This window comes from Tamandua tetradactyla, chromosome 15 (genome assembly GCF_023851605.1).
Source record: "Tamandua tetradactyla isolate mTamTet1 chromosome 15, mTamTet1.pri, whole genome shotgun sequence".
In the NCBI taxonomy this organism is placed as follows: domain Eukaryota; kingdom Metazoa; phylum Chordata; class Mammalia; order Pilosa; family Myrmecophagidae; genus Tamandua; species Tamandua tetradactyla.
The window spans coordinates 30,851,914-30,865,706 of NC_135341.1; the positions used below are offsets into that span (position 1 = coordinate 30,851,914).

Sequence of the window (13,793 nt, forward strand, 5' to 3'; positions counted from 1 at the left end):
AAACAAACTCTTGCCCAGAAGGATTAAATATAGTACATTTTCACGCCCCAATTCCTCATTCGCGGTAGCAGCTCTATGAATTGTTTTATTGAGAAGGGTGCTGGAGCTGCATGCAGGTCCAGGAGTTCTTTGACCCATGCCAGCATCTGCCCTATGGGGTGGGGGTGGGGACTGGAGGGTGAAGTGAAAGTGTTCAAGGGCCACATTGCCACTTCTGTCCTGCACCCTGACAATAGGTACCAGCTTAATTTTCCATTTATTCCTAAGAAAAGAGACAAAAGTGCTAACCCTCAACCACAAATTAGAATACTACAGGACCATTCATCTGCATCACAATTGTCAAGGCAGGGATACTCACCTGGATATTGCCTAAAAAAGCCCTTTGCGCTTCCAAAGTACTGCCATATGAGAGAGGGGTCGCGGTCAAAATTATCCACAAAAACTTTGTTCAGGGATTCAGACCAATAAACACCATTGACAATTGCTGGGTCTGAAAAGAGAAAGAGAGGGAGGGAGAGAGAGAGAAGAGAAGTTTACAACCCAAAGTGAAATAAAACCCTCACAGGCATCCAACACAAGTCCATTCAGCTGGAGGCTGCAAAGAAAGTTATAGCTCCTTAAAAGTCTAACTCCTGGAAATTCCAGACACCAGAGCTTCCCCATCCTTTCCCAGCCCTCCAATCTACCCAGGAGCCTCTACTGGAGGTAGAGCTCTTTATTTGTAATTTTCAATCCTGTATAGCCTAGAGTTTTGAGAAAGCAAAGAGAGACTTTCCTAGCATTATTTTCTACTCTCTTTCCCCATCTTAATCCAAAATGTAAAATTATAAACATTATACCTTTCCTTTGGAAAAACGTGTCTTCCCTCACTGGACTCCCCTCAACCAATACAGCCCCTGTACCAGTCCTTCCTAACCCTTACTTAGAAGTTGATTTTTTAAAAATAAGAAAGGTAAGAATTACATAACCTAATCTCTCCACTTCTTCTGTACAGCAGTGTGTGAACCCATGAAGGGAAAAAAAGTATCTCTTACTGGTTTTCTACTGTATTTCCTGTGATCAGCCCATGGAAGAAACTTAAAATGTGTTTATCGATGGTTGAAGAGATGGATAGAGGATGGAAGGACAGAGGACATGAAGACTGTTCTCCACATATCAGATAATCATCTACTCTTCTGCCCTATGAACTCACGAGCAAACCTTCCCTTTTCCTCACTGTTGGTGGCCCAAAGCTAACCCCATGTCTTCTGCTCACAGACAAGAAATAAGGATGGAGGGAAAGAAGGTAGATAAACAGTAATTTCTTACATATTTGCTGAAGCAAGTGGATCATGACAGTTTACTTTTTCACCACTGAAGAACTATTAAAGATGACACATTAAGCAACATTCTGTTCGGAGAGAGGAGATAATCGCCAAGTTCCAGTATGATGAAGGTGAAGTTAGAGAAAACTCATATGGCCATACTGATGGGTATAGGATTCAGCATTTGTGATGAGGCTGCTAATAGAGGCTGAGACCAGGTCATGGACAGCCTACACTGTCATGCTAAGGAGCTTGAAGGCTTTTACTCCAGGTCCTGGAGTAGCCCTGAAGCACCAAGTACTCTCATTTGCTTCCCCAGTACCTTCTTCATATTGTTGACAACATATCTTTTCATAATATAGATCAGAACTGGATATATATCTCTTCACAAAAGCCTTTGGATTTAAATGGTACTGGATAGGAAGGAGTAAAATGACTAAGGTGGCTAGCAGAGTGGGCAAAAAAGTGAGACCAGAGCAGAGTACTGAGAGCAACGAAGCTGGCAAGCTGTAGGGAAAAGGAGGAAGGAAGGAAGGAAATTAACCCACATCCTCAAAATTCAGTGGTTCCCAGCCTTGGTTACTCAACAGAATCCACATAGGGGACTCGAAAAACTACTGATGCTTTGGTATCAACTGTAATAATTCTGCTATAAATGATATGGGAAATGGAAGGGGCATCAAGATACCTTGAAGGGATTCTAATGTGCAACTAAGTTGATACTCACTATCACAGCTATACAGCATCCCCTATGTATCATGCATCTTGAAAATTTTAAAAGGCAATGACTATTGAATACCAGTATGATGGGGGTGAGAATGAGACTAGAATGAGCATATTAATAATTAGGAAGAGGAGAAACCTTTATGGAGTCATTCCTGTGGGGCAGGCACTGTACTAGACTTAACTTTCTCCTATCATCCCTACAACAGTCCTCCAAGGAGGGTTCCTTTGTTACCCTGCCTTCTACAGAAGTGGAAATTGCAGCATCCAATTGATAAGTAGCAAAGATTCTGATCTTGGCTTTCCTACTTATAAGATGAAAATAATAATGCCCATTGTAGAGGGCTGTCTGGAAGGTTAAACGAATCAACAGAAAAGGGTTAATGAAAAAACACATTCAAAGCCATCAACGGGGCTATTCCATTAGCTCTGAGTCCAACACCTTCACTAGAGTTCCCTGTGGGACCCTAGATCAAAGCAATCCTACAAGGATGCCTTCCAAAGATGCCCGCATACTACACAGACAGGAGGGATGAGAAAAGTCTGTTGCTCCAGTTTCCAAATCACCTAATGAACCAATAAGCAATTCCAGATCACCTAATGAACCAATAAGCAAAATATAAAATAGACACACTGACAACTCACTATTGACACCAATGAATTCCATCCCTCTTCCACAGCCACTTGCCCTTTGCCAGACGCTGTCTCCAGAATGTTCATCTAGAGCGCTCTTGGGCAGTGCCCACTAAATGGTACCTGATCCAGCTGACAGACAGGGACTCCTGTCTTATTGTCTCACCCCAGGCCTGCCTTATTACTTCAGATCACTTACCTAGCTGGATTCAATAGGCAATTTGGATTCTGACTGTCATCCCATGGATAAATGCTCTAACTTTTGTAAATGCTAATACACCACATCATAGACTGGGAGAGTTCAAATAACCAATTCATCCTTCTACCGCAAAGTAATTTTAAGAAAGACTTTATCCTCACAATACTGAGAAAAGGAGCCCTTTATTGTTCCTGTCTAAGCTTGATAATAATTACTATGATTCACTCCTTGCTGCAAAATCCACTTAAATTCAACCACAAAGATGCAAATATAATAATGACACTGAGAAACCCAGGAGTCTTGCCTCTTCCACCAATGGCCTCATATAAAAACATTCCACAATTACAAGCCAAAATTCTATTTCACTCGTTCATTGTCTCAACATGGCAAGAAGTCAATGGTTTCCAGTTGGCACTTTTTTTCCTTGAAGGTGGGTTTTTTTATTTTTCGTAGAGAAAGGCTGCCATACCTCCAAGTGAGTCTCTAAACCCTGTAGAACTATTCGCCCATTTAGAGCAGCAAAGGGGACTGTAGTGGTAAAAGAATCATTTCACCCACTTCATTTGGACATTAGATCTTGCTCTGAAGTTGTACCTCTTCAAAGAAAGGGGCTTCAATTTTCCTTGGGCATGGTGAACAAGGGGATGTGCAATGCCAAAAATATATGGTCCAGCTGATTTGGGGGCTGGAATACACATCCATCTAATCAAATATTTGAAATAACTTTTCCCTGAGTTTGTGAAACAATAGGAGTGTATTGATTTCACAGGCCTGTTTGGAAAGCAATTTCATTGGAAGAGAAAATATTGACTTGCTTTCCAATGTTACTGTCATCCAAGAGGGGGTAAAAACAGGAAAATGACAGCATTACTAAATGGGGCCTTCATCTAAACATTTAGGTGAAAAAGAGACTTGAATTAAAAATGGTTTTCCCAACCTCACTGATAGAGAGCAGAAGTGAAGTAACCCAAACAGTAAGTGCTGCCCACCTTACCCTAGGACACCAGCCCCCTCCGCCATCTGATAAGGAGAAGGCACGCTTTATGTTGGAGTAGAATAAGGAGCCCAGTCTGAGGTTCCTTCTACCATAGCTGAGAAGACGTGTTTTCTTCTGTCATAGCATCCTTCCAGAGTAGATTTACCCTTTTTCTCTTTCATGTTTTGTTTCAAAATCTGTTAAAACCCTCCCTTTGCCTCAATTAGGGTTCTTCGAGAGTCTTAGATTAATGTGAGCCTTGGCTCCCACCACCACCCCTAATCTTCTTAGGGGTTTAATATACCATATTAGTTTCCTAGGGCTGGTGAAATAAATTACCACAAACTGGGTGGCTTGAAACAACAGAAATGTAATCTCTCATGGTTTTCGAGGCCAGACATGTGAAATCAGAGCATTGACAGGGTTGCTTCCATCTGGAGGCTCTGAGGGAGAATCCATTCCTCCCCTCTCCCCTCGATGCTGATGGTGGTTGGTAATTCTTAATATTTCTTGGCTTGTCTGTCTTCACATGGCCTTCTACTTGGTGTGATCAGTGTCAAAACTCCTTTCCTCCTTTCTCTTGAGGTGCACGGGTGGTTCAGAGGTAGACTGCTTGCCTGTTGTGTGGAAGACCCAGGTATGATTCCTGGCCCATGCACCCCCCAAAAAACACAAAACAAAAAAAACTCCTCCTCTTTCCTGGACATTAGAGAATAGAAAGTGGTCTATTAAATCCACAACAGCAGAACTTTTGGTAAACTCTAAAATACTACACGAAGGGATATTTTTTATAGTTATTAATTTCCCCTACAGAGTAATTCAGTATAAATGATCTAATTTATTCATGTTTTGTTAAATATTCTAGGTAGATAGTATTATTATTAGTCTCTCTCTACAAAAGGAACTTGAGACTCAGACAAGATCATTTCACTTGCTCTCAATCACCCAAATGGTAGTAGAATCCAGAACAGGTAGGTCTTCAAGGCATCCATAGGCCAATGCTTTCCCAAACATGCACTTGGCAGATGCTCATTTTCTAAAGTCCTGGGTACATTTACTGGTCTAACAATAGCCTTTTAGAAGGATATTAGCAATCCTGTGTTCTTTTTAAATCAGTTTTATAATTATTTACTCAAGTATACAAAAAAGAAGGGGGGAGAAGCACTCTCCTCTAATAACTATTCTGAAAAATGTCAAAAGTGTAGGCAAGATAAACACAATTATTTGCAAAGGTTTCTGTCATTAGCTAGCTGTTTCCCAGGCAGGATGGTGTAGACTTTGGAATGAAGAAGAACAGAATTCATACCTTGGCTTGACTACTTGCTGACTCTGACACTATGCAAATTATCTGACCTCTCTTCCACTTTTCTCCTCTATAAAATGGGAAAATAAGATCTCTTTCTCACATCTACTGTGTGTACCAGCAACGTTGACTTACCTCCCCTTTGCCGTCCCTTAAATATTTGAAAGCAAATGTTCTACTCATCAGAATAAACCCACTTTGTTCTCCTGGGAGAAAATACAAAACTGAGTTTAGTAAGTACAGGCCCTTTATCTAGTGAAGGACATTTAAAGTCCTTCTCACTTTTCTTCTTTATGGAAACAATTCAGAATTTTCATGTCTGTATTATATTTTTATGAGTTTACCATACTTCCTGAGCTCTATGAATGGGCCCAACCTCTGATTCACTGAATTGGGTTAAAGTCATTTTCTGTAATGTTTAGTGCATGTGTCTAGCGTAATGTTTAGATCTCTATTCAGTAATGTGGACTCCAAGATAACACGGTCTATTTTTCCCAATGCCTCTATCCATTCCGCATCAACTTATTATTCACATTGGTCAGTATAATCCAGAAAAAGCAGTTCTGCTTCCTGCTTTCATTTTCTTCTGAGAGGCCGACTTACCCATGATGCCAGTCACAAATTTATCATATGTTCAGCTTTTAGTATAACACACTAAAAGACTGGTATAAACAGTATACCGGCAGATGTTTGGAGAGTAAGAATCCCATACCACCTTTGTGATAAATTTGTAATTTGTATATGAAAAAAGTTTCATACATCCCGGATCTGTCCTTATAATATGTCCTATAACCCAACAACGACTTGCATTTGTAGTTTCCTTCTTTTATTTCCATCCAAATAACTGTTTTGTCTGTATTTTACCCTTAGATTTGCACTTCGTTACCTGGGAGTCATCTTTAGTATATTCGGCCACTGTTCTCTCTGCTCACTGCCCTTACACACACGGTCAGATTGTTTCATTTTATGATGTATCTTTGAATGAGACAGCACCTTCTATCATATTCAGTCACAAGTTCCATCCTCCAGAATCATGCCTGAGATGACCATCCCTAGAGTTCAAGCTAATTAATGGATATAAAGGATTTAGCATAGCAATTGACATATATTAAAGGCTCCATAAATGTGGGCTATATTTATTAGTACATTAGCAAATGAAAAAAAACTAAGGCCTCAAGAAGAGCTCCCCACTCTCACCCCTGTTCTCTATTACATCATGTTGCTGAGCCCCACTCTAACAGTGCAGCATAACTACCGGAGCTCAGGCTTTGGAGTTGGAGATCTCGGTTGGTGCTTGTGCTAATGGCCTTGGGCTTATGACTTATTTTTACCTAATCCCCAGTATCGTCATTTGTAGAAAGCAGATAAGACTAGCCTTTCCTCCAAAGGCTGCTGAAACAAGGCATATGACATGCTCAGCAGAGGGCAGGCTCCATTGATGCCAACTAGTCTAACCACAGGATGTGCTCCCACCTCCCATGCCATGGAAGTCCAGCTTCCTTCAACGACTTGGGTATGGTTTTACTTAAATTTCTTCTTCTTCCTGAAATCATCAGGGCAAGGCCCTCGACAATTTTTCCATTTATTTCTTCATTTGATAAATACTTACTGAGCACCCATAATATCACACATTCAGCAATGACCCAGGGATACCATGAAGATGACACTTCATGAGGAAAGAAACAATGGACAAACAAATGAGAATTTCAATTAGAAATTAGTGTGATGAGGAAAATCAAAAGGGATTATAGGATCCACCGAGAGAAAACCTGGAGGAAGGTTACTTAAATTGGAGGGTCAAAATATCTTCAAAGAGAAGAGGCCTGAATGCTGAGGAAGGCGTCAGCTACAAAGCGTCTAGGCCAGTCACAGCTTTCTAGGCAGTGGGAACAGCAAGTTCAAAAACCCCAAGGTTGATCATGGGGAACAGAAAGGCAGCAAATGTTGCTTCAAAGAGATGAGGGTGGAGAGGTAGGAAGTCCACAGTAAAGAGTTAGGATGCTAACAGGTCCACAGTTTCCTGCCAAGCACAATCTTTCTGATAGACACTAATCATACTCCCACCAGTGCCAAGGCCCATCACTCCTTTATTCATGGTTCCAAAATCAAGTTTCATTTCTTCTGAAATCCACAGCCAGCCTAGCCTACTTCATCTTCCTAAGACACACCCTTCAAATCATCAGAGTCTCTGTGGATGTCTGGTGCTCGAGTTTCCTCTCCAGGAACTCAAAGTTAGCTGATACACAATGTTTCTGTCAATGCCACTTATCTTCCAGTGAATCAGAAGAAATGCATTAATTTAAAATGGCCATTTTCTACCACAAAGTATGGATCAATTGCTAGAGAATCTGAGTATACATGACCAAGTTATAGGCTGATATAGAATTATAAATTATTATTAATAAAAACTATCGTTTGCAGGATTAGGACTGAATTCAGGGTCAATGGGGTTTTTGAAGTATGTTTCTCATAAGGAAGGTACTTCTTGATTTGAGTGATGGGAGGAAGTATCTTGGGAAGCTTTGTACTCCCAGATACGAAATTATACCAGACACAGAGAGAGCCCGGGATTGAGAATCACATATTTTACTCAGTTTCGCATATTATACCAGATCCAAGAGGAGAACAGCTGGATAGTTTTCATCTACCATTTCAGCAAGTAAATGACATCTCTCACATTCATTCTAAATAGATCATAGATTAAATAATGAATAGTTTTGATGCTAATTATTAAGCACTTATATCTATTGGAAAATAACCCTTAATGTGTGCTGAATTATAAAATCATGTATTTGCCAAACATTTACCCTTCCTCTAAACTTTGTGATATGCTAGATATTAGATGCAGGTGGCTTTTCACAAACCTGGAGCCAGTTTCTGGCAGCCCTGGAACAAGAGGTTCAAGAAGGATTCATGGCCCAAAGCTGAACCATTGTGGCTGAAGCTGGGAAGAAAATGAATGATAAATACGCCTCCTGGCAAATCTCAGATGAGGCTCTAGATTCCCAGCCTGCTGCCTCAGAGAACTAGGCTTCAGGATTAATTCCCCAAGGAGATTTCATATAAATGATTAAACTATTTTTTTTTTTGCCTTTAAAATGTCAATTTCAAATAATCTCGCCCCACCTCACATATTTTAAACGTTGTGAAGAATCCTGTATTTCTTCCACCTTATCCCTTTCATTTTCCTGGAACAAATCATTCACAAGTCTGTCAAATATTAAGAAAATTAAACACTAGAAATCAAAATGATAAAGATGTTTATGATGTGATATCAGCAGAATTTACTGAATATTTAACTATTTGCCAGGCCTTATTCATGACCCTTATAGGCGGTTTCTAGCAAGTCTTCTTACCCCCATTTTACAAATGAGGAGTCTAATGGGTATATGGGTAGTTCAGTGGTTAGAATGCCAGCCTTTCATGCGGGAGACCTAGGTTCGATTCCCAGACCATGCACCCAAGTAAAAAAAAAAAATGAGGAATCTGATCCCCAGAAGACTGAAGTCTGTTGCCTCAGGGGGTTAGCTAAGTCCCTTTTTCCACTAGGTGAGGCAAAAATTGGACAGAGGGTGTGAACTCTGCTCAACACCTGCCAAAGAGCAAATAAGGGGTGGGGGCAGGGGGCTATGGGAAGAACTGTCTAGAGATCAGGTAACACCTGTCTCAGAGCAGGCTGTCAACAAATGAGAGAAGCGGGTGCTCTCTGGGTGACGGGGCTTGGATCAGTCTTTCTTCAGGCCCTCGTGTGGCATCTTACAATGAATGTCTCTGCAGCTCTAGTCCTGAACTTGGCCAAGCTGTGCTCGCTGGGACACATGCACGTAAGTTCCAAGGACGTGATTGACAGAGATAGGGTAGTGCCACACAACCACTTCAGAGCCACTGGCCAGGAGTTCCCTAACACGTCCACCTCCAGTTTTGTGCTGCAGAGCAGCCAGTGAGGCCAGGTCAACACATCAGCATTTGAAGTTTGGGCTGTTTGTGGGCAGACCCTTTACAAGGTATACAATCTTGGGCAACGCCCTTTAGAGTGAAGATAAGCACATCCCAAGGAGCTTCTGATTTTTAAATGGCATTTATTACAATGTATCTAAGCTGGTATCCATTAATTTAAAACAACTAATTTGATATAATGATATTTCCCCATTAACCGAGTTGTCCATATGGTCTCTAACAAAAAGCTGAGTAATACAAGCCTGCTTCCTTCCAGAGGGTTTGCTCAAGCTGGAAAGAGAATGAAACTCATCTTGGGCTGGCTCTGAAATGGGGTGAGATAAATGCAGAAACACCTGGATTCACTTTTTTTCTCACCTGAAAGTACTAAAACAACACCAGCCCTATAATTCCCTTGCAGCAGCAACCCAAAACCCAAGTGTCCTGCTCACAAATCCCAGCTGAATACTGCAGCCAGACAACCCACTCTTCTCCTGCAGTATTAAGAATTCCGAATAATTCATTGCACAAAAACTAAACCCTACTGCCTGATGTCCCAAGTCATTCTGATACATGCTCCCTTTTTAAATCTGCCCCCCCTTTACCTTCCAACATGCACCCACACCCAGGCCAATCTCACGAGGTGCCCTGTCTTGACTTCTAATTGTTTAATTTATATTACTGGTTGCTACTGCCATTGGACAACCCATTTTAAGGATAGAAATCAGGTCATTTTCTGAGATCCCCAAATTATTTAACATCTGTACTGGATATAGTATGCATTTATTCATTCATTCAGAAAACATTTCCTTAATGCCTATGGTGTACAAAACACCATGCTCAGCTTTGGGGATAAAGGAGCAGGCAAAGCCATACATGGCCTTTAACCCAATGGATGATCAGTCAAGGGGAGGCAGGCAGTCCAGTAATTGCATAATCATATATAACATTACAACAATGACTAGTATAAGAAGGGACAGTACCTGATGTTAGGGGAAGTTCTTAGAGTTCTTAGGCAATTGAAGCTCAAGCTAGAATCCATAGAATGAATGTGTTAGGAATGAGATATCCTGTTAGGGCCAAAGACAAGTTTAAGGACCAGGAATGCAAAGAACTAGGGGGAACATGGAGGTAGGGCAGGCCAGGAAAGGCCTTGCAGATTCACCCTGGTCTTCAGTTTACTCTCAATCTCAAGAATAATGGGAAACCACCGGAAGTGTCTGAAGCAAGGGCAGGTACTCACCTTTACCAGTTGGACAGCAACCAAGCAGGGATGGGTGGGTGGTGGTAGAGGGGAGTGTTTAGAAATTTCTGCAGTCTTTCACGGGGGAACATGACAGTGCCTGTACCAGGGTGGCAGAGTGAGAGATGCCAGTGGTGTCTAGAGAGTACATGCTCAATAAACATATATTGGTCTAGGTTTTGAACTTTGAAGGCAAACATTTATGCCTGGGGCTGAGGCTCTCGTCTGCATTGTGCCAGCATCCATGTGGAACTTTGAGATATGGAATCCTCAACAGCAGGATACCGAGAGAGCTGTACTCCAGAGTAGTCATGCCATGGCGAAATTAGCCCGAGGGGGAGGGGTGCTGACATGCTCTTTAGGTAACACCCTATCTTTTTTTTTTTTTTTTAATTAGTAACCTGTCCTTTAGCAATAGGCCAAACATCACTTACAAATGAGGCAATCTACCGCATGCAGCAGGGAAGAGCTTCTCCCCAAATAGCTGGATTGCCATACATTTGCTGACAAAAATTAAGTGCTCTATTGCAAAATTACTACAATACACATCCCTTCAAGCCATTCTCCAAATGTGCCTCCAACTGACAGAAGTTAATCACAAATGACATGAAAGAATGGAAATAAGGAAATCCTTGAGCATTCATGTTTGGGTGTTGACAATCTTCAGGGAAGAGACAAGGCTTTCTTGCAGGGCATTGCTGTATGCCCATCACTGGCATCCCTCATCTCAATCATCCTCACGGCTCCTGTGAAGATCCACACTATTTCTAAGGGATAAGGAAGCCAAGGTCTGGCATGGGGAAGAGCATAGAGTTGATGGGGGATGTAAGTTCTCCTTTCATGCCTCCATCAGTGGGGGCCATGCAGAGGGTGAGATGGAGGAGGGGTGAGGTTTAGAGACATCTAGTCCTTAACCCCTGTCCTAACCATCCCCCCATCTAATGTAAAGTCAAATAAACTTTTACTGATTCAGTCAACAAGCATTTAAAAAAATATCTGTGGTATTTGAAGCTCTGTCTTATGCTCCATGGAGGGCCACGCAGAAGAAACGATGGTGGAGAAAACAGATATTGTGACAAGTCACATACAGTAAAGGGCAGCACCCAGTTAGAAAGTATACAGCTGTCATCATTTAGTAAGAACGCATTCCCAGTAGTCACTCAGAAAGTCTCCTCTCATTTTAACCTTTCAGAAAAAAGAAAGAAACTTAAACATCCCTTCCTTCCATCTTCCAGACAGGCCCGGCTCACAGTAAAATATGATTCTGTGAGCCTGCCATCTGGGCTGATGCTATCAGCTTTTTATTGATATTTAATATAAACACAGCCCTAAGGCTAGCAGGTACCCTGACAGGGTCTGAAATATAATTGCCAGGGAACTGTACAAATGCATGTAGCAATTAAGGAGCTGCCACGGCTATTGCTGGTGTGAAGATACAGCGCTGCAGGCTGGACAAAAGGAGGCTGCTGCAGAGGCGGGGGAGGCTCAGGGAGCTGGGCCTTGTGCAGAGGAAACAGCATAAGAATCTACACATCACCCCTGCAACCGGAATTACCGAGGGCCCAGAAACCACATACAGGGAGATAAGAGGATCGTGGACACAAAAAAGATAAATAAATAAAGGAAGGGAGGTCAATGTTAAGCTTATTGTTTGCTTTCAACACCCAAAGGCCAAGAGCTGACTCTTCTGCCTCTGCAATGAGATATTTATATTTACATTTATATTCATAACCATAATCATATTCATATTTATATATAAGAGAAAGCATGCAGAGATGGAAGCTTGGAGGGATGGAAGGAACTTGAGAAGGAACTTGTAACATGCACTGCTTGTGACATCTGTTGCAGTGATATCACCCTGAAAAACTGACTTGAGATATGAGAAAGATGGGATGGCTAGGGATGGAATGTGAACTCTAAATGAGGAAGAAGGAAAAATGAGCAAGTGGAGGGCAAAGTCAAACAAAAGGAGTATTTGAGATGAGCCTCAAGGAAGATCAATCCAGTCACCTGCCCTGCCCACACTTGCCATTTTTACTTAACAGGCAAGATGGTGGTGGTTGTGGTGGTAGGTGCAGTGGTGATGGCGGTAGTGATGGTGGCAATGGTGGCATTGGTAGTGGTGGTGGTGGCGGTGACAGTGGTGATGGTGGTGGTGGTGGTTGGGGCTGAAGAGCTGCATTTTCTGGGTAGACCAGGAAAGCTGAGCTTTGGGAAGCCATCTGAGGATCTCTTGGAGCCCTTGGAGATCCCCTCCCCAGGGCACTGTAGAGTCAGCCCGCACCTCCCAACCCCCACTGTGGGTCCCTGGCCCTGTCTTGGCTGTGAAAGCCTGACTTGAATAAGTCCTCTGGGGATAACCCTCCTCCCAGAATTGGCCCTCCAGGCAAGAGTAGCATGAGACAATGAAAGGAGGGTAAAAGCTATAGAGGCAGACAGCCTGGAACAAGGGCTTGCCTGCCTCAAATACATGGAAAAGGTATCACCTAGAAAAAGGTGGACTCCAAAAACCCAAGACATGACAGGTTCAGAAAGGGAAAACCTTGTACACTGTAGTCATCTTGAGCAAACTTTCCTGAGAGGAGGGTTGAAGCTCAAGAACATCTGTCTTATAACCAACTGGTTACAAAACCAAAAAACAGACATCCTGGGGAGTAAATCACAGCGTTATATAATGTGTGACAAAAGAGTACAAGACAAAGAAACAGGAAATGATGACCCATCCAAAAGAACAGGATAAAAACACAAAACCCTAATGAAGAAGAGGCTGTGGAAATCCCAAACAAAGTCTTCTAAAAAATAATCTTAAAAATGCTTAAGAAGTTCTGATCTAGTTGGTAAAGGTTAGTGTGGTGCCTCATTACATCCCAGAGTAATCTGAGCACAGAATAAAAAAGTATTTGCAGGGTGGGCCGCGGTGGCTCAGCGGGCAAAGTGCTTGCCTGCTATGCCGGAGGACCTCGGTTCAATTCCCGGCCCCAGCCCATGTAACAAAAAAACGGAGAAACAGAATACAATAAAACAAGAAAATGTTTAAAAAATGTTTCCCTTTCTTCCTTCCTTCCTTCCTTCTATCCTTCCTTCCTTCTCTCTGTCTTTCCTTTAAAATAAAAAAAAAAAAAAAAAAAAAAAAAAAAGTATTTGCAAAGTCTCCTTAAGGGACTAGGGAAAAATGTGGAAATATTAAAATTACCCACCTGGGGAATTCCTGATTTTCTTACAAGCATTAGGGACAATTGATTTACTAGTCAGAGGCCCTCAATCTTGGGGCTCACCTCTGTGAAACTTATTCCTGCAAAGAAGTAGCTAAGTCTACTTATAATTATGCCTCAGAGTCACCCCCAGAGAATCTCGTTTGTTGCTCAGATGTGGCCTCTCTCTCTAAGTCAACTCAGTAAGTTGTGAACTCACTGCCCTCCTCCTACCCCTACATGGGAACATAACAGTGCCAGGGAGACAACATCCACTACAGATTT

General features: G+C 42.0%; 1 protein-coding gene across 1 annotated transcript in view; it reads right to left on the bottom strand.

The window, feature by feature from the left end:
• Positions 1–13,793, bottom strand: part of CACNA2D3 (calcium voltage-gated channel auxiliary subunit alpha2delta 3) — a 987,429-nt gene that overhangs the window by 549,512 nt on the left and 424,124 nt on the right. The window contains exon 6 of the mRNA XM_077128978.1: positions 359–490. Coding sequence (XP_076985093.1) covers positions 359–490 — 132 coding nt within the window. The remainder of the gene's footprint in view (positions 1–358; positions 491–13,793) is intronic.